At 39.5% G+C, this 22,537-nt stretch overlaps 1 protein-coding gene across 5 annotated transcripts in view; it reads left to right on the top strand.

Moving 5' to 3' along the window:
• STARD13 (StAR related lipid transfer domain containing 13) overlaps positions 1 to 22,537 on the top strand; it is a 406,771-nt gene that overhangs the window by 197,277 nt on the left and 186,957 nt on the right. The window contains exon 1 of one of the 5 annotated variants that reach the window (XM_033948076.1): positions 14,046 to 14,405. The exons of the other annotated variants lie outside the window; for them this stretch is intronic. Within the exon in view, the coding sequence (XP_033803967.1) occupies positions 14,252 to 14,405 (154 nt within the window). The 5' untranslated portion in view covers positions 14,046 to 14,251. Of the gene's footprint in view, positions 1 to 14,045; positions 14,406 to 22,537 lie in introns of those variants that run through there. 5 annotated transcript variants of the gene reach the window in all.

The raw sequence follows: 22,537 nt of genomic DNA, 5'->3' as shown, positions 1-22,537 counted from the left end.
CTAAATTTGTACTTGAGTGTGGGTATTTTGAAATTTAGCTCACTGTTGGCAGAGCCCCTGCCATTTCATTTAGTGCTGGAATGTAAGTCAGTTGGATCCTAGAACTCAAGAAGAGCCAAGAGAATCTGCTGGCAACTGTATGTATTCCATTTGGAATATGAAGACTTCTTGAAATTCCCAAGGTTCTTTTTGGTTTAGGCCCAACCATAGTTCTTTTTTAAAAAAAATTCTTTATTCATTTTCAAACTTACAATAAGTGTGATAAAATGTCCAAACAAATTAACAATATCTATATCACTTAATAATCATCAATGGTAACAGTGATAAATACTTAACTCCCCCCCTTATGTATCAAATAATCAATACTTATACAATACATAACTATAAAATTCCCCCCCCCTCCCTCACAATTGAACTTATAAATTTAAGGGAAAAGAAAATTTCATCTAATCAGTACAATACTTTGTTAATGGCTCCCAAACATCTTGAAATTTCTTGATTTTATTCTTGCGATTTATCAGTTGACATGTGCAGAGAAGAAATTGTTTAGTTATGTAGATTTTATGATATGGTTTGTTTTTATCTTATGTTTTAATTGATGTAAACTGTTCTTATGAGACAGAATGTAAGTGTTGCCCAATTTTTGGATTCAGCACTGAAATTGTGCGCTACCACTTGGGCTGTAGACCTTGGAGTTAGGGAGTTGATTCCCCCTCAACTAGGAGGCCATTCTAGGTCCTAAGTAACAAATTCTAGCTTAGAATGATTCTATACTTTTCATGACAGGAACACATCCTAATGATTATATCTGAAAATCTACGATTCAACTGATATCCCTTCTCTGTTTCTGACTTTCTGAATTCTTCTGCTGTTGCTGCTGCTACTGCTACTTATTCACTAATATTTTGTTTAGACGAGTTTATTTAGTGGCTTGATATGCCTCCTTCCAACAATCTTGCAGCAAAGCAGTTTATAATATTAGAAGGCCAAGGCCGACATAAAAATGAAACATACAAAAGAATGGGAAAGACATAATGGAGACACAGGATCAAGAACATACACACCAGGAAGGGGATAAGACAACAATGAAGGGCAACGATCAGGCAAGAACTTTCAACGTTGTCCTTGCAGCAAGTTCCTTGGAAGCAGCATGTTCTGAGAGAAAGCCAACCTTGAACTTCTGACATGCACTTCTAACTTAAGATAGGATGGAAGGGAATTTCAGAGTCTGGGAGTATCACAAGAAGTGGAAGTATGAGTGAATTCAAACCATAGGTAAAGGAACAGTGAGCAAAATGCTAGACCGGAGACACAGTGACCTCACAGGATGAGAAGAAATTAGATGCTTGGCCAAATAAAAAGGAGTTTTTGAGACGCTTCGTTTCATTTCCTATCATTAAATGAAGTGTCAAGAAAAGTGTGGAATAACCTGTAAGTTTCATGGCTCCATATCATTCTCCTCTTGGTTGGGCTGAGAACTTTTCAGCGGTCCCTCGTATATAAAGAGTTCTATTTGTTAGGATGAAGTTTTTAAATCTTATTGTCATCACTATTTTTCAAGTAGCAGAAATACATACTCGTACCTATGGGCACTTGAAAAAGCGTAAAAGCTGTGTTCTGCACCAGCTCAGGTGTTTCAGGGAAGATGCCTTTAGACCAGTGGTCTCAAACTCGCGGCCCGCCATGTACTATTTTGAGGCCTTCAGTATGTTTATCATAATCACAAAAGTAAAATAAAACAGTTTCTTGATCATATATCTCTTTAGCTATAAATTACAATAGTATTATTAAGACTTACCCCCCCCCCCCTCTTCTATTAAACTGCGCTAGCAGTTTGTAGTGCAGAGAGCTGCGCTGAATGGCCCGCACTGCTCCCAACGCTCATAGGAACTCTATGAGCACCGGGAGCAGCGCGGCTCATCACAGTTTCGTAGAAGAGGGGGTTAGCCAAAAGGAAAGATTTATAAACTTTAAAGAGTTTTACCTGATGCAGAATTGTCATTTCTTTAATAAGACATTAACTATTTTTTCTGAGGCCCTCCAAGTGCCTACAAATCCAAAATGTGGCCCTGCAAAGAGTTTGAGTTTGAGACCACTGCTTTAGACCTATCTATAACTACTACTACTATTTATCATTTCTATAGTGCTACCAGACTTATGCAGTGCTGTACATTAAACACACAAGAGACAGTCCCTGCTCGAAAGAGCTTACAATCTAATTATGACAGACAAACAGGACAAAAAGGTGAATCTATAGACACTGCTCAGGTAGGGAATTACAAAGGGAATAATTAGGTAGATAGGGAACTAAGGAGAGAATAACGAACAGGTATGACTGTTTTACAAATGGGTTGGACTTAGGACTTAAAAGCAGCTTAAAAAAACAAGTGAGCTTGTAGCATGGATTTGAATACTATCAGAGACGGAGCCTGACGTACGGAGTCAGGCAGTTTGTTCCAGGCATACGTGCAGCAAAATAGAAAGGACGGAGTCAAGAGTTGGCAGTAGAGGAGAAGGGTACCAATAAGAGACTTACTGAGGTAGAGTTTAGGGAGAGACAAAAGAGAGATAAAAGTCAGTGTGACTAAGGACAAAGACATACAACAGTGTACGAAGTTATTGGGGATATGAAAAAGACATGATATATCTTTTCTGTTTATAAGGCAAAAAAAAAAAAAAAAAGAAGACAGAAGACAAAGAGTGGCATTTTAGAAAGGACGTACAACACAGAACTGAGACATGCAGGTTGGAAAATCTCAAGTTCTGCCAATATTGTAGAATGAATGAGGATGTTCTAATCTAAAATATAGGAGAAATGGATGTTTATGCTCATGTTATGTGCAGCATGAACATCCATTTTAGACAAATCAAGGTCTAAAATATCTCGGAACATAAATGATTGTCTTAGTCATTTTTTAAACAAAAACTTTTATTTTCTCCATATCTATGAAGAGCCTAATATTCTTTATCGATTTTGCTTGGGGGAGGGGGTAGACTTCAACTACTGGGAGATTAAAAGAGTGGCCTTCCTTGATCACTGCTCAATACATCACTTCTCTGAAACTTAGACCATGAAAGAGATTTGCATATGAACATCTCTCATACCATCCCCCCATCGTGTAGTTGTACATCGGGGAAAGGAAACCCGATGTACAACTACACGATGGGGGGGATGGTATTGGGGAAGAGCAACCTAGAAAGGGACTTAGGGGTTTTGGTGGACCAAACAATGAAGCTGGGGGTGCAATGCGCAGCGGCCTCAAAGAAGGCAAACAGAATGTTGGGCATTATCAAAAAAAGGAATCACTACCAGAACCAAAGAAGTTATCCTGCCGCTATATCGGGTGATGGTGTGCCCGCATCTGGAACACTGTGTTCAGTACTGGTCGCCGTACCTTAAGAAGGATATGGCGACACTTGAGAGGGTCCAGAGAAGAGCAACAAAAATGATAAAGGGCATGGAAAACCTTTCATATGCTGAAAGGATGGAGAAACTGGGGCTCTTTTCCCTGGAAAAACGGAGACTTAGAGGGAACATGATAGAAATTTATAAGATCTAAAGGGTATAGAGAAGGTAGAGAGGGACAAATTCTTTAGACTGATGGGGGAAACAAAAACGAGAGGGCACTCAAGAAAATTGAAAGGAGACAGATTCAGAACGAATGCTACGAAGTTCTTCTTCACTCAGAGGTGGTGGATACCTGGAATGCGCTTCCAGAGGAGGTGGTAGAGCAGAGTACAATTTTGGGTTTCAAAAAGGGTTTGGACAAGTTCCTGAAGGAAAAGGGGATTGAAGGGTATACTTAGAGGGGTACTATACAGGACAAAATGTCTTAAGTAAAGGATCAATTACAGGTCACGGACCTAGGGGGCCACCACGGGAGCAGACTGCTGGGCACGATGGACCTATGGTCTGACTCGGCAGAAGCGATGCTTATGTTCATGAATATTCATTGTGGGTATTCTGAAAACTTGACTGGCTGGGGATTCCCCAAGTTAGTTTTGGGAGCCACTGACTTAGATGTTTTGCATAGCACGTATAAACCCCCATGAGAAACTGTTAAGACAGTGTTTTCAACCCTGTCCTCAGGGACCACTTGGCCAACTGAGTTTTCAGAATACCCACATTGAATATGCATGACAGATATTTGCATAAAATGAAAGAAGTGCTTATTCACTGTGGATTTCCTGAAAATCAGATGAAACCTACTGTTAGGACACAAACATTCATTCCTCGTCTGAAATGAGGAATAAACATTTAGGAGTGACTATTCAGCCATTGAGCTGAGTGTTTTGCTCACTGCTGATGGAGTCATTCTTAGATATTCAAAGCTGGGACCTGTTTGGGCTCTGACATTGAGTATGGTTCTTTTTAAGCCAGCTAATGCATAGCTGCTTAAGTCGATATTCTGCACAAATGGGAAAAGGGACACTTGAAGAATGAATTATTTGCTTTGGTCTTTACAGAAGATCTTGGTCTTTACAGAAGACGATCTACCTAAATTGGAAATGATTTTCAAGAGTGACAATGTGGAAGAACTGAAAGAAACCTCAGTGAACTTGGAAGACATACTAAGCCAAATCAACAAGTTAGAGTGATAAATCACCTGGACTGGATGGTATACATCTAGGGTACTGAAAAAAACTCAAACATGAAATTGACGATCTGCTATTAGTGATCTGTAACTTATCGTTAAAATTGTCTATAGTACATGAATATTGGAAGGTGACTAATAATAATAATAGTAATTTTATTCTTATATACCGCCATACCGAAAAGGTTCTAGGCGGTTCACAACAAATAAAATTGATACATACAATACAGATGAAATACAAGTTGAATGAAAAGAGCTTATTAAAAGTTAAAACAGATTACAGTACATTAAGATACCAGCCTATCAAATAGTTGTGTCTTTAGCAGTTTTCTAAAACAGCATAAGAAGGAACCTCTAACATAATTTTTCCAAGCCATACATTCAGGCCCTGATTCTCCAAAATGCGTCCCGATTTTAGGCAGCTGTAGGCGTCCTACAGCTGTCTAATCAGCCAATCAGGATGCAGGTTTTTTAAAAAAATGCTCCCCCGGCAGGCCGCCTATATTGAAGGCGCCTTCGGGAGCCTAGGGAGGCCCGCAAGATGCCTAAGCTCGCCTAAGGGCCTTAGGCGAACCTAGGCGGCCCTACGCATCTCCCTAGTAGAGGAAGAGACGCTTAAAATGTAGGCCAGCAAAATGCTGGTCTACATTGTAAGTAGACGCGGCCGCTATACTTATGGCAGCAAGGGATCTCCCTGCTGCAATAAGTATAGTGGCCGCGGTCACGGCCACCTGTCCCATCGCCGACAGGAGGATGCCCAATCCTCCTGCCGGAACCCCCCTCCCCCCTCCTCCCCAAACTGGTAATCGCCGACAGGAGGATGCCAAATCCTCCTGCCGGAACCCCCCTGGAACCTCCCTCCCCCTCCCCCCCAAACTGGTAATTGGCAGGAGGATGCCCAATCCTCCTGCCGGAAAGCCCGACAACCCCTCCCTCCCCCAACTAACCTTTACATGTTGGTCGGCTTGACGGGTCTTGCTGCCGTCCAGCCGATGGGCCCGCCTCGTGGAAATGAGACGGGCCCGCCCCTTCCCGGCCCATCCCCGCTAAATCTAAGGCCTGATTGGCCCAGGCTCTAGAAGCCTGGACCAATCAGGCCTTAGGCATAGCGGGTCCGCCCATCCCCACTAATCCTAAGACCTGATTGGCCCAGGTTATTGGTTATTGGACAGAAAACAGAGGGTATAGTTAAATGGAGAAGAGTACAAATAATGGACTGCTGCAGGGATCTGTACTGGGACTGGTGCTATTTAACATATTTATAAATGATCTGGAAATTGGAATGACGAATTTATCACCGTCCCCACAGATAATCACAAGAAACCATCCCCATGTCATTATTTAAGGGGAGAGAGAAGAATCATAGTATGAATGGGCACAACCACTGACCCTCAAGTCTTGCATTGAAGAATGCTGGTGTAGAAGGACAGGTTGAGATAGACACTAGAGAATGACAGTCTCTGGTATCCAGAGCAGATATTGTGATGTCATAATGTCTCATTCCACCAATAAGGGCAAAGCTTATTAGTGATGACACAATGGCTTCATTATCTTATACTTGGCTCACATAAGAATCAGAGTATGAATGGGCTCAGCCACTGACCCTAAAGCCTTGCATTGAAGAATGCTGGTGTAGAAGGACTAAGGCTGAGATAAACACTAAAGAATGACATGGGATGGTTTCCCATGGGAACTGGGATGGTGACAAGTTCTGTCACCATGTCATTCTCTAGAGTGAGATGATTACGTTTGCAGATGATATTAAACTGTTTGAAGTTGTTAAAATGCATACAGACTGCAAAGTGATGCATATTGGGCAGAATAACCAAAATCATAGTTACCAGATGCTTGGGTCCACCTTAGAGGTAGCACCCAATTAAAAGAGCTAGGCATCGTCATTGATAATACCCTGAAATCTTTAGCCCAATGTGCAGCAGCAACCTAAAAATCAATCAAGATACTAGGAATTATTAGAAAAGGGAGGTAAATAAAATTTAGGGCCTCTTCTATCAAACTGCGCTAGCAGTTTTTAGCGCAGAGAACCGCGCTGCTCCCGACGCTCGTAAGAACTCTATGAGCATCGGGAGCAGCGCGGGCCATTCAGCATGGCTCACTGTGCTACAAACTGCTAGCACAGTTTGATAGAAGAGGCCCTAAAAATGTTATAATGCTTCCATGGTGCATCCTCACCTTGAGTATTGCGTTAAAATCTGTCACACAAAAAAGGTATAATGGAATTAGAAAAGGTTCAAAGAATAGCAACCAAGGTGATAAAGGGGATGGAACACCTCTCATGTGAGAAAAGACTAAAGAGGTTAGGGCTCTTCAGCTTGGAAAAGAGAGACGGCTGAGGGGAGATATGATTGAAGTTTACAAAATCCTAAGTGGTGTAGAATGGGTCAAGTGAATCTATTTTTTTTTTTACTCCATCAAAAATTACAAAGCCTAGGGGACACTTGATAAAGTTACAGGAAAATACTTTTCCAATAGGAGAAAATATTTTTTCACTCAGAGAATACTTAAGCTCTGGAACACATTGCCAAAGGATATGGTAACAGCGGTTAATGTAGCTGGTTTTAAGAAAGGTTTGGACAAGTTCCTGGAGGAAAAGTCCATAGCCTACTATTGAGACAGACATGAGGGATGCCACTGCTTGCCCTGGGAATGTTGCAACTACTTGGGTTTTTGCCAGGTACTTGTGACGTACATTGGCCACTTTGGAAACAGAATACCGGGCTAGATGGACCTTTAGTCTGAACCAGTGCGGCTATTCTTATGTTCTAGAACCTCATGCCCAATTTATATGCTTAACATCAGGTGCCATTTATAGAATCTAGGGATAAATTTGTTTTTAGCATCACTATCCATATAAGAAGCAGTTTTGGATATATGTGTTACATAGTGACTGCATCAACATCACCTGTTTAGATTTAGACCTGGATAACTTTTATCCATATAAAGGGCAATTTATATAAACTAAGCACACACATTTACACATAGCTAGGCATATAAATATTTAGAAAATTACATATATGTGGATACTCGGGGGTTAATGCAAGTGAGGGACACGGGGCAGAGTATGGGTAGGACATAGGAAGAGCTCCCACTTCCCATGTGAAGGAATCAATTAGACCATTAGATGACTGGATGGTAAAATAGGCACTTTAGGGAGAAAAAGGCTATACCAGAAAGACAAAATAAACTTTTAGCTTCAGTGTTTACTGAAGAGGACGTAGGGAAGATACCTGTGCCAGAAATTAGAGTGATTCAGAGGAAACAAATCTCAATGAACCCAGATGATGTAAACAGCCATCAAACACATGTATTTTATCTTTGGTAACAAAATCTACATTGTATCTGTTTTCTGCTTTTCTGCTTTTCTTGGGGAAAAAAAGCCTTTCATCTTCTGAAGGCGTAATCTGTGGTAATTCCATCTTGCATTGTTCCTGAGCCATCTGCAACTCGTACAGTAAACTGTGATCAGTGTTCTCAGTGGGGCATGTTTCACCACTGGCTTCCAGACACTTATGCGATTAAATTCAAAATTCTCAGTATGCCCCATAAAATCATTTGGTCAGGCCATGCCCAATATTTATATGAACTTCTGGTCCTCAGTGGCCCATCACATAATCTATGAGCTTCTCAATTTGGACAGGATGTACGAGTATGCCACTCTTCCTTCAGTTATCTCTTTCCATCTGTAAGGAATTCGTCCTTCCAAACCTATGAACTGGATGTAGCTATTTGTCCACCAAGAAACATTTTTATGACCTGGTTTTATATGCTGGCATTTAGCTTGTATGCGTCCCATTGTGTTGCATCATTTTCATACTAGTTGCCACACTCACTTTCAATATACAAACTAAAGAATAGATTTAATATATTCCTTTTCAGTCTTCCTTCTTAATCAATCGTCATCTTCTTCAAACCACAATAAATAAATATTTTTAGTGACATCAGCGGCTACACTCAAGCAGCATATGTCATGTAAAGTTTCAGCTATATAGTAGCCATCCTCCTCATCGGCCACAATATGTATATTTTCATTAATTAATCTTATTTTATGAAATTTAAAGCCTAGGTTGACTTATTTTAATGATATAGTAATTGGGGCTCCGACGTGAATTCAGCATTTCGCCGAGGAGCTGTTTCAAGGAGCATCCCCATTTAAGCCATCACACCACTTTCTCCGTGCTGGCCTACTATATTAATTAATTAAGGCCAGAAGAGATTGTGCATCATTTTCATAGATACATAGAAACATGATGGCAGATAAAGGTCAAATGGCCCATCTAGTCTGCCCACCTGCAGTAACCACTATCTCTCTCTCTCCGAGAGATCCCATATGCCTATCCCAGGCCCTTTTGCATTCAGACACAGTCTCTGTTTCCACCACCTCTTCCGAAAGACTGTTCCATGCATCTACCACCCTTTCTGTAAAAAAGTATTTCCTCAGATTACTCCAGAGCCTATCACCTCTTAACTTCATCCTATGCCCTTTCATTGCAGTTTCCTTTCAAATGAAAGAGACTTAACTCATGCGCATTTACATTAAGTAGCTATTTAAATGTCTTTATCATATCTCCCCTCTTCCTCCTTTCCTCCACAGTATACAGATTGAGATCTTTAAGTCTGTCCCCATATGCCTTAGAATGAAGACTACATACCATTTTAGTAGCCTTCCTCTGGACCGACTCCATCCTTTTTATATCTTTTTGAAGGTACAATATTCTAAAAGAGGTCTCACCAAAGTCTTATGCAGGGGTATCACTATGTACTGAAGAATTTCTGTCTTTTTCCCCTTTTCTCACCAAATATTGATTACATTTTAGCTTCCCTAATTAATTAATAATCCTCTCAGGCTTTAATTTAAAAAAAAAACAACAACCCCAAAATGTAACATTTTTTTTTATTTTTATTTTTTCCATCAAATCCAGCAGTGGAGTAAATCTGCCTTTAACAACATTGAAAGACAACAGCTACTTGGCCTACTAGTGCACTTCCTGCAGGCCATGCCAACATCATATCTTGGGGTAGTGGTATCAACAATAACAGATTGACTCAGTACTGGGCCACAGTCATTTTGTATTTTCAGAGTCTTAGGCACTCATTTCCTTGGCCTCCATGCTAAAAGTGAAAGCTTTCATTACAAGAACTGAGGCCTAGATGCATTAAACACTCCGATCGTGTAGCGATGATCACTAAACCAGTTTGACTGGTTTAGCGACCCACCAAATTCGCCATCCAATCGAGGGCCTAACATTTCAATGCCATAGTCCAGTGTATGTAACTGACAGGTCTGATATGTTTTTTTTCATTTTTTTTTTTCTATGGGCACAGGTGTGTCTGTGTTTCTAACACACACACACACACAATATCTGCACCATAAAAAAAGTTGAACCGCAGCCACCTCCCCCCCTCCCGATAACCCCAGGAACAAAAATAAAAGAAGGGATGCCTACTCCCTCCTGCTACCGGATGACTCTGACACCCCACGATCCACCCCCCACGAACCACCGCCTCACCTCTATGTGAAGCAAACAGCAGGAGGGATGCACAGTCCTTCCTGCTCGCAAGCCCGCCACTCCAAAATAGCGGGCCTTCCCCTTCCTGGTGCATCCTGGGTTGCACAGGGAGGGGCCCAAAGCTTTGATTGGCTCAAACACCTAATGCGCCTCCCAGGGACAGCAAAAGCCTAAATCTACAGTATCGCTGTGTTTTTTGTTAAATTTGTGCAAATCAGACGTGCTATAGAAATTTCTTTGTAGAACTGTATGCGCCCAAATGTCCATATCATTGCTGTACTACTACTATTAATTATTTCTATAGCGCTATCAGTCGCTTGCAGCGCTGCACAGTTACAAAGAAGAAGAAAACAGTCCCTGCTCGAAAATGCTTACAATCTAAACAGCCAAGACAGACAAACAGGATGCCATGGATAAGTTAAGGGGAATGGATAATTGGCAGGCTGGGTTGGAGGGCAGAGGAGTTAGGGTTAAGGTTTGAAGACTATATCAAAAAGGTGGGTTTTCAGTCTGCTTTTAAAAAGGGAAGGGAAGGGGCTTGGCGGACAAACTCAGGTAATTTATTCCAGGCATAGGGGGCAGTTAGATGAAAGGAACAAAGTCTGGAATTGGTAGTGGAGGAGAAAAGTAAAGTTAAGAGCAGCTTTTCTGAGGAATGGAGTTCTCTGGGAGGTGTATAATGAGAGAAACGAGGAGCGATATTGAGGGGCAGCAGAATGAACACACTTGTAAGTCAACAACAAGATCTTGAACTGTATGCAATGGCAGATAGGGAGCCAATTACATTACTTTACATTAGTGATTTCTATTCCACCATTACCTTGCGGTTCAAGGCGGATTACATAAGAATTGACAAGGTAGTTCAAGATGGATTACATAAGAACTGTCATGAGCATAGCGAGGTTGGCAGAAGATGAATCATGCAGCAGAGTTTTGCACAGATTACAAGGGGGAGAGGTAACACTGTGGGATACCAGTTAGAAGTAGATTGCAGTAATCTAAGCATGAGATTATGAGAGCTTGGTCAAAGATCCGGGTAGTGTGCTCAGAAAGGAAGGAGCGAATTATGGTGATATTGAAGAGAAAGAAGCTTGTTCGATGTGCGTAGAAAATGAGAGTTCGGAATCGAAGACCACTCTAAGGTTGTGAGCAGAGGAGAATGGAACAATGACAGTATTATTTACTGAGATGGAGAAAGGAGGAGGAGGAGCAGAGGGTTTAGGAGGAAAGAGGAGTAGCTCAGTCTTGGACATATTTAGTTTCAGATGACGGCAGGACTTTAGGTGAAATCTCAGGTGTAGAAAGGTAGATCTGGGAGTCATCAGCATATAGGTGATACTGGAAGCCATGGGAGGAGATCAGGCCAGGGCACCCAGGGAAGAGGTGTAGAGAGAAGAGAAGAGTTCCTAAGATAGAACTCTGTGACATAAGTCCTGCATTTTCTTTTTAACTTTATATCGTTTCTATTGTAATTTCTGATTGTAAAATGCTGTAGGCATTAAGCTTCTTGCGACCTAAATAACTGCCCCACCTACCTGTTATCAAACTTCTCCACCACATTCAGAGCCAACCTCATGCTATGGATTCAAACCACATTAACAGAAGGCCAATTCCCTCAAGACCTTGGAGAGATCATAATCACCCCAATCATGAAAGACCACAAAGGCCCAATAGATAACCCCTCCAACTACAGACCTATCGCTTCAATACCAATATACATTAAAAATAATAGGTCTAGTTGCACAATACCTCACCAGCTACCTGGAAGACCATAACCTACTTCACCCCTCACAATCAGGATTTAGAACCAACCACAGCACAGAAACACTACTTGTAACACTAGTAGACACAGCTCGACAGCAAATTAGCAAAGGCAAAAAGATGATGCTAATCCAACTTGACCTCTCCGCAGCATTTGACCTGGTCGACCACTCCATACTGATACAGATACTTGACGCCATTGGGATCTCAGGCAAGGTCTACAATTGGTTCCAAGGATTCCTCAAATCAAGAACCTACAGGGTAAAGTCCAATGATATCATATCAGAACCATGGTCCAACCCATGCGGAGTTCCACAAGGATCACCTCTATCACCTACGCTCTTCAACCTCTTTATTTTCTCCCTTGGAGCCACTTTAGATAACTTAAATGTTACATCCTACAGCTACGCAGACGACATCACCATACTCCTCCCCTTCGACCCATCAGAGCCCACCACCAAAGCAAAACTGGAAATAACCCTAAATGCAATGGAAAAATGGATGGTAGACCACAAACTGAAACTAAACTCAGATAAAATAAAATTCCTTCTGCTCGAAAAGGCCAAAACTCCCACCATTACAGAACTGAAAATTAAAAATACCCAATACAGCCCGAACTCAAACTCCTAGGAGTAACGATAGACAGATGCTGCACAATGCAGTCCCAAATCAATAAAACATCCCAGAAAGCTTTTTTAATTATGAGAAATCTACGAAAAATAAGAAAATTCTTCGACCCAGCACAATTCAGGCTAATTGTCCAATCCCTAGTCTTAGGTCTACTGGACTATTGCAATTCCCTCTACCTTGTCCTGCCAACATGATAAAACAACTTCAGACTATACAAAACACTGCCCTCAGACTGATCTACTCCTCGAAAAAATATGATCATATTACAACTGCCTTCCTAGACTCTCACTGGCTACCTATGCAAGCACAAATTCAATTCAAATTCTATTGTCTATTATTCAAAGCATTAAATGGCTCGCCCCCCCCCCCCTATTTAAACAACCGCCTAAACCAGATCCTCACCTCAAGACAAAGAAGAACTCCGAACCCTTTTGCCTTCCCTCCACTCAAGGGCACTCAGTGCAAAAAGATGTTTGATAACCTTCTGGCGACGCAAGCAGCAAAACTTAACCACTCCATCTCCAACCTGTTGACGGCAACAGGCGACTTCAAAACTTTTTGAAAAGAAATCAAAACCCAACTTTTCAAAAAATTTATCCAGATATCTTAACCTAACCCTTCCCCCTCCTCCTAGTTAAACTCTCCCCCAAAGCCTCCACTTAAATAATCTCTTCCTCCCCAAAACACCAACCAAGTATTCAGATCCCTGAAATGTAACGTAATCTTATTTGTACTCTAACTGTAATCTATTTGTTATATCACACAGTAACGTAGAGTCAATTTAATATCCAATTTGAAAGTTCTTCTGGAATTAATCCAGCTACCTCTCCTCTCTTGTAACCAAAAAAACAACAACAACTTGTAACTTCACTGGAAATGTCCAGTTAGCTCTTTTGTAATCGCCTTGAACTGCAAGGTATAGGCGGAATAGAAGACCCTAATGTAATGTAACATTCAAGTTGAAAAGAAATAAAATAAATAACCTAAGTCCATTGCAGCTACAAATCTTAAAAAAAAGACACGCACTCCCTAAACACAAACACACTTTATAGAACTGAAACGTAAATAACTTCACAGGAACAAGTGATCTTTTGTTTACTCCTAACCTGTCTCTTTTATTACAGGGTGTCTTTCCTTTTAGGGAGGTTTCCTTTTCTTTGGTGCTGTTTATGGCGCTGTAGGTGGCTGTTTGACTCAGACAAACCCTTTTAAATTTGCTTTCCTGGGGCACTCTGTTGTATGAGTAAGAAGAAAACTAGCACTCCTGCTAATTAACCGATGACTCCGGCAGGACCGGGTTCTCTGGCAGAGCAGAGGAGATTTCTCACCTCCTAGGCACACTGGCACTGCAAAAGTTTTGCAACATGGAATAGGTGTTCCTTCCCTTCCCCCAGCCCTTCCGATCCCAGCGATTCACTGCTTCGTCACCTCTGAAGTATGTCATTAGGACATGTGCTTTGCCTTCAGCACGGTGGGATCACAAACGCGTGAAAAGAGTTCATTTTTAACTCCGCGAGACGGAAGGTGTCTCTTCTCATCCTGATAGGTCCGCCTCGGTCACGTGACGCCGTGTGGAATCCCGAGCTGGAGCTGTCAGCGCTCCCTCTCTTTTTTTTGTGTGCTAATGTTCTTTCGCTCCTCGGAACTCGCCTGGGTTGCTCTTTACTCTTTTTCTCCCTTGTTCGAGGAGCCTGGGATCTGTCGTCCAGGAGCCGGAAGGTGGTGTTTGCAGGCTGCAGAATGTTTATGCAAATGCCTCAGACTTCAGGCTCGGGCTGTGCCTGTCTAAATTATTTGACACCTGAGGGCCAGGAGCCATTGCTTTGGTATGAGGAATCTAGGCGCTCACATTACAGAATGAGTCGCTTTCTGGCACGCCAACAGCGGCTGCAAGGTAAGTTATGGAGGAATTCTTTTTCCCTGACTAGGCAGTTTTGCCCCTAGGGGTGTTATCAGATTTTAAAGAGAAAGGTAGCACTTTTCCGTGTATGCTGAGCCTTATCCACGGTAATTATTGTAATATTTCCTAATTTTTAAAAAATAAGAAGCATAAAAATATATATCAGCCTGATACTGGAATAAAAAAATGCTGAATTCCTAAATGTGTGACCTGTTTTTAGTCAAACTTAGAAACCTAAATTTTGGATTGAAAATTCATCTTAATTTAGAAGCTTAAAAGTTATACTTGTAAATTTAGGCCTACTGTTTGCCTGGATTTGTGAACCTAGGACCATATTCTTTAAACTGCAGTAAGTTAGGCAGCCATAGGTGCCCTACGGCTGCCCAACTTAATTGTTTTAATTGGTGCAATAATTGCATCATTTAAGACCAATTAGGGAAATATTATAAAGTACCTGAATGTAAACCACTTAGGATATAAGTGGTATGTGTGTGTGTATATTTTATATATATATATATATATATATATATATATATATATATATATAGAAAAAACATTTTTTAAAAGGCACCTACAGCAGGATGTCTAATGGCACCTTATGCCTAAGAAAATATGGTTAGGGGCGGAGCGGGACGTAGGGGCAATTCACTAAAAACTTAGGCATATGCAGTGTATGCCAGTAAAACGCTTTCCGTGATTGACAGCCACTTTTGTAGGCGGCTGCCAATTTAGGCATTGTTTATAGAATCTGGCCCCCTAAGTGTTAAAAATCTGTGCCAAGTGCCTAACTTTTTTTTTGCTTGTCCTAAATTTGCTCCTCTTACCACCCACTGTTACCATGCTCCTAAATTTATAAGTGTGGTGAAATTTTGGATATAAATTTAGACACTTCACCCTAGTAAATTTTCAAAAAAGGTCAATTTAGGAGTATAACTATCAAAATCAGAAGCAAATCCTTTGCATATCAAAGCATTATGTATACACCTACAAGTGCATATGTGCTATGCAAAAAGCCGAAATGAACCAATGTGTAATTACAGTTGTCTAAGAACTAATAAATGTATCTTTCTGACGGCTTCATTTATAGTTCTGTTTTGACAGGATTACAGAAAGTAAACATCATTTATAATCAATATTTGTTACAGGGGTTTCTTATTCTTGAAGTGTCACTGGGGGTCAATTTCCTCAAAACTATAATATAAAAAATGAAGTGTGTTATAACTTGTGCTAAATTGGAACAACTTAGTAATGTGATAATGTTTTGGCAAGCTATGCAAAAGTATTTCCTGCAATGCAGTGTTAGAAATGGCCTGGTCTAAGTAATTACAAAAACAGGTAACAGAAAGTGAACTGGGAGATTGCTTTACAAAGTGTGACAGAGAAATGAGACAGAGATTTTTTTAATACTAGTTCACCAAGAATACTTCATTTTTTCACATATTGTGTAAGTTAAAATACATATTAGTCTATGTTTTGCTAATTTAAACTTTAAGATACTCAAATGTCTACCAAAGTAATTTTCATGCAGTATGTTACTTTTCCCCTTGAAATTTCCATTGGAATGTTTTTATATATTCTGCCGTTGTTATCTTTTTTCTAATACTATCCTGACCTGAGGAAGGAGTTTTTGGCCTCTGAATGCGAGTCAAAAATGTATTGTTAGTCCAGTAGAAAGGTATACGGTACCTTATTTTTTATTTTGTAGTTTTATAAACTAACCTTTAAAGTGGACTAACATGGCTACCACACCACGTTATCATACTGTCATGTAATAAAAATTATTGCTGCCTAATTTATCTTGTGCAGGTAGATGCCACTATAATCAAACATCTAGGGCCCAATATTCAGCATTGTTTAGACATCTGGCAACGTCTCCTGATCATCTTAATAGCATATAGCTGGCTATCTGCCAATATTCCGTGGGGAATATCCACTCTCACGCTGAATATCTGACTTAATGGATTGGCCAGTATCTCACTATGTTGCGTGGCATAGCCAGTCACCGCCCATATTCAGTGGCTCACCAGCTAAGTTTAGCATCCAAAGACGACAGCCTAAAAGGGTGGTATATCTTTGGCCATTGAGACTTAGCCAGCTAGCCACTGAATATTGCCATAGCTGGTTATCCCTCCCCCCCTGCCTTTTTTACTAAGTTGTGGTAGAGGTTTCTACCATGGCCTGAATTGCTAAATACTCCGACACTGCTTTGATGCTCATAGTGTCGGAGCATTTTGCATCCCTCGCTGCAGTAGAAACCTCTATCCCAGCTTAGTTAAAGGGGCCTATGTGTTGGCCAGCCAAATATAGACTGGAAATTCAATGACAGTGGTCGGATGTGGCACTAGCATTGAATTTCTGGTATTGCTGAAGATTGCTGTTAATCTCCTGTGGTCTGAATATGAGCCTGATTGGCTTCAAAAAGAATTAACATTCTATATGGAGCTAACAATCCTTATTTCAAAAAAAGAATGTTTAATGCCAATGACACCAAATAAGAAATGTATTTTCCAATGGGACGTATATTTATAAACATTCTAACAGTGTCATTTGGTGACATCTATCACCTTTCCTTTCCATTCTCTCCATCTATCTTCTCTCCCAACCACAGCAATAATTTCCTTCCCTCACAAAATGACTGTCCCTCTCTTCTCTATCCTCTGCAGTAGTTCACTTCCTTTCCTTTTCTCTTCTCCCTCACTTAGCATAATAACTTTTTCTTCCCTCCTCCAACCTCCTGGCATAGTTACCTTTCCTTCTCTTACCCTAAACCCCCCCCCCCCCCAATTTGTGGCATAATTACTAGGTACAAATTAAAGTCCTCCTCCCCAATGAATTACAAATATTTTGACCCATTGAAATACCTTCATCAGGCCCTAAATAACAAATAGTAAGAAAGTACTAAACCTTAGTAGGTGCAAAAACATGAGATCATTAAATTAAATAAAATAGCAAATGTAACATATCAGAACAAATACAATTGTTTCCAATGTTTTAGTTGCCCCCTAGTCAAGCTGTGTCTTTCAAAGAATTGTTAAGTAACAACCAATTTTGTGTTTAACTGTAGAGGCTGTGTTCGCTTAAGGATTCATTTAAACAGGGGTGCATAAATGTTTGCACACAATTGTAGGTTTAATTGAAGGTGATTTATAATCCCAAAATAATAAATATAGAAAATGTTTAATTTGGCTACAGTTTGAGCTTTCTGATTCCCTAAAGCAGTGTTTCTCAATTTGGTCCTAGAGTACCTCCTTGCCAGTCGGGTTTTCAGGAAAGAAGTTTGCATATAATGAAGTATGCAAATCAGGTTTATGCATATTCATTGTGGATATCCTGAAAACCTGACTGGCAAGGGGCTACTCCAGGACCGAGTTGAGAAACACTGCCTAAAGCATAACCTTCATCAGGGGAAATAAGTATTGAATCTATGAATTAAACCAGTGTCTCTCTTTTTTTTTTTTTTTTATAGCTCCATAACACTAAACGGAGGAAATGGTTTTTCATGACACATTATAATTGAAATTGTAAAACCAACAAAAAATTAGATTTGAGAGTTATTTATTTAAAGTTTTTAAAGCTATGTATGGGTAATTGTAACAACAGTGAAACTAAAGTAGATAGAATAGAATTGCTAATCAATGGATGTGCTTGTTTTTGAGAACAAATGAACTCAAAATGCGGCTTGATAGTCAACATGCAAACATGCATTTCATCATCCACCCTCTCCAGATGTTCTCTTTTTGTTCAATTTAATTTCTGTCAAAGCTGAAAATCTAAGTTTGCAAAGATAAGAAAATCCAAATAGTAACAAAGCCTTGATTGCTTTGTTGCTCGAGTTAGGATAATTACTACATAAAAAAATAAAATTACTTGCCATTAGTTTTCAAGGACCAATCACATCAAAGAATGATGCTTGTTTGGGCAGTTGTATCCTTATGCACACAGATGCTCATAGCATTGACTCCTGCGTATGCGACATACATGTCATCTATTCTAGTGTATATTTATGAAGGGAATTTAGTAAAATTCTGGAATCTCTCGTGGCACACCCGTATCTCTTTAGGGCACACCACTGTGTCATGGCATACAGTTTGAGACATCTTCCCTTTATTCAATCTTACTTTCTTCTAGATTAATTAAAATACCGAATTTCCACTACAATAGTGTTGGACTTACTATTTATCTTTTCTTATGCATAGCCTATAATGCTAATACCATAGGAGAGTTCAAATCTCTACCTGAGTAGTTGAACTCGATGTGATAGTGTTCTTCATAATTCCCGGTATAGCATTTTTAATGATTAAATTTTCATATATATCCTTTTTTCTTTAGTTTTGTTCAATAAATTAAATAACTTAGCTTTTCAGCAGGTTAGTCCCCTTGCCGACGCGTTTCACATGACTTTATCAAGGACAGGAGAACTTAAGTTTATCTTTGCCTATTTTACTCTGCTGCTAAGTTATTTAATTTATTGAACAAAACTAAAGAAAAAAGGAATATATGAAAATTTAATAATAAAAAAATGCTATACCGGGAATTATGAAGAACAACACCACATTGAGTTAAACTACTCGGGTGGAGATCTGAACTCCCCTATGGTATTAGCATTATAGGCTATGTATAAGAAAAGATTAAGTCCAGCACTATTGTAGTGGAAATTTGGTATTTTATACAGTTTGAGAGACACTGTAATAAACTAAACTTCATGCTCTAAAAGGGGCTAAAGGAATCTTTATTAAAAAGAGTCCAAAGGAATAATCAAACGACTTGCACTCACATGCACAAGTTGAGAACATGATGTGTCCTTGCTGCTGTAAGCATTTGACTTCTGACGCAGGCATGACCACTGAAATACAGCTGTGTCAAATCTGATCTTTGGGTCACCACTTGTGCATGTGAGTGCAAGTAGTTTGATTATTCCTTTGGACTCTTTTATAATAAAAGGCTCCTTTTAGAGCTAAAGGTCCTTGTTTTCCTTGTCTTTATAGTCACATGCCACACTTTTTTCTATTCACCAGAAGTTCTCTTGGATTTTTTTTCCCTTCTACATTGTTTCTATTGAACTACATTTCTACATTATTAGTTGATCTGAAAAATCCCTGTGCCGCTGTTTTCTGAACAACTCTGTGAGCTCTGTCCGTGATTTAGAGCATCATTTATTTAAAAAAAAAAAAAAAAATGTATGAGAAATACCTGCCTTATTTTAGGTAAACGGTGGCGGTGGGGATATATAAAAATCTATTAAAGTTTTATAATGAGAGCCAAACCTATACACTGTAATTAGAGTTATCACTTCAACTGTCCACAGGTTGTGTCCAATATCATCACTTGGGCCTGGAAGGCTAATTTTACAGCAATTATTTTGTCAATTAACATCAATAATTAGTACCTAATCATTGATCTTAATTGGCTCATTAGCCAGTTAATTTGTGCATGCATCTCACGAGTGTGTCCAAATTTTGATGCACAAATCTAGACACCATATATAGAATCCTGGATATGCCATTTATGTGCATTATTTTGAGTATATATATATATATATATATATATAATGGGGGGAGTAGGTTATAAAACACTAAAATCTATGCACATAAATTATATAATATGATGACCTTTGTTGGAAGTGCTCACATTTCTAAACTGTTTAATGAAACTCCTGGGTCAAAACGAAGAGCCAGTGATGACCTACTTGTACTTGTAACTAACCCCCTCTTTTACTAAGGTGTGCTAACCGATTAGCATGCGCTAATCGAATTAGGGTGCGCTAAACGCTAACGTGTCCATAGACTAACATGCACGCATTAGCGTTTAGCGCACGCTAAATCGATTAGCACACCTTAGTAAAAGAGGGCCTTTGTATTTGTAACTACAACCTAATTGTATTAGTTGTACTGGTCTACCTGTGCTGGCAACCTTATTGAATGCCCATGTCAAATGGTCTATTGTAACTTCCTGGGTAATTGACCCAACCTCTTGTAATGTAATCCGACCTTGAACTTGAATAGATAAAGGCAGAATAGAAAACCTGATTAACATAAAAACAGAAGAATAGCCTTACTGGGTCGGACCAATGGTCCATCTAGCCCAGCATCCTGTCTTTGCGGAGGCCAATCCAAGTCACAAGTACGTGGTAAAACCCCAAATAGTAGCAGCATTCCATGCCACCGATCCAGGGCAAGCAATGGCTTCCCCAATGTCTGTCTCAATAGCAGACTATGAACTTGTCCAAACCTTTTTTTAAAACTAGCTACATTAACTGCTCTTACCACATCCTCTGGCAACACAAGTTTCTTGTTTTATTAGGTGTTTATATACCGCCTATCAAGGTTATCTAAGTGGTTTTACATTCAGGTACTCAAGCATTAGATCGACTGTTCACAGTCGATCTAATTTACCTGGGGCTATGGAGGACTGAGTGACTTGCCCAGGGTCACAAGGAGCAGAGCTTAACTATTCTCCGAATGAAAAAATATTTCCTCTATTGGTTTTAAAATTATTACTCTGTAAATTAGTATCCTCTAGTCTTTGTAAAATATAAGCACGTAGTTGAACTGTGATGCTAGTATTCTATCAAAAAAAGTAAGTTCCTATTTTTTATAGAATAGATAATAAGCCCATTATTGGTACCTAAAGGTACTCTTTTTAGAATTACCCTCTGCTAGTCCATGTGTTGAAAGTTATAGGGAATATTTGAAAACTAAAAATGTTTTATTTCAAGAGAAAAGACATCATCAAATGTTAACATTGTCTACTGAATTTAATAATTTCATATTGGGAGTTTTGAAAGAAGGTGATTTATAATTCCAAAATAAAAGAGAACAGCATTGAGTGAGTTCAAAATATCAGCCTTATAGATAAGCTAATTGATTTTCCTTGATCCATTATACTACAGAAAGGAGAACACCGGTTAGAAGAAAGAAAACTAGTTAAGTATAATAAATAGTGTTTTACTTATACAGTAAAACCTTGGTTTGTGAGCATAATTTGTTCCAGAAGCATGCTTGTAATCCAAAGCACTCGTATATCAAAGTGAATTTCCCCATAGGAAATAATGGAAACTCAGACGATTTGTTCCACAACCCAAAATCTTTAATACAAAATACTATACGTACTTGTATTGCAAGATCTCGCTCATTTAAAAGTCACTACACTCCTGCAGCGTCAGAGAGAGAAGAACCATCGGCTCAGTTGTGATGTGTGTTTACTGTATGTACTTGTATTGCGAGACCTTGCTTGTATATCAAGTTAAAATTTAATAAAATGTTTTGCTTGTCTTGCAAAACACTTGCAATCCAAGTACATGGATATTTATGAGGGGCCACTGAAAAGTTCTCAGACCAACCAACAAGGTTGGGGCACTCTCCATTGAGGGCTGTATGCTTAGTCTAGTGATTTTGTTCAGTCAGAAAAGTATGGAACGAAAAAAGTGGAAAATTGCTGGACTAAATGTATAGCCCTCAATGGAGATTGCCCCAACTTTGTTGGCTGGTCTGAGAACTTTTCAGTGGACCCTCGTATCACTTTGCTTACTTGGGGTGTGAAGTACAATTTTGGAATTTCCTTTTGTAGGTGATATAAATAAACACAGTCCTCCCTTCAAAGGACTGAAGCAGAGGAACTAGTACTTATCCCTACATAAGTAGGTATTAAGATCTACAACTCTGTCTACATTCCTTTAAAATATCATTTTAAGTTGCATGAAGTATGCACATTTGTCCTCTCAAAAGGATACAAAATCCTTTGCTAATCATGCATGTTGCTTCAGATGAATTTGTTTGTGAGATTTAGGAGCGGGTGATGCTTGGATACTATTTTGAAGCTCTGATTCTGAGGAAGGATATTATGTAATTCTATAAACCTTCTGCACCAGCTTGATTAAATAGAAAGCTGAATGGAATTTTCCCCCTATGGGTATACTTAAAAATAATTTAAGCATAATAGAGTCAGTTGAATTTCAGAGGATGCATGTAGATGTGGTTGAAAGGGCACCCTTATCTAAACAAGTCTGATTTTTTTTTTTTTTTTGGCCCGGGATATGTCACTTAAAAACTTTAATAAACATGTTTTCACTGTAGAAGCAGAGAAACCATTTATGACCTTGGAGTACAAAAATGATTCTTTTATTCAGT

Source organism: Geotrypetes seraphini, chromosome 6 (genome assembly GCF_902459505.1).
Source record: "Geotrypetes seraphini chromosome 6, aGeoSer1.1, whole genome shotgun sequence".
NCBI classification, from domain to species: Eukaryota; Metazoa; Chordata; class Amphibia; order Gymnophiona; family Dermophiidae; genus Geotrypetes; species Geotrypetes seraphini.
Note: the sequence above shows the minus strand (reverse complement) of the source record. Positions and strands in the feature narration are given on the sequence as shown.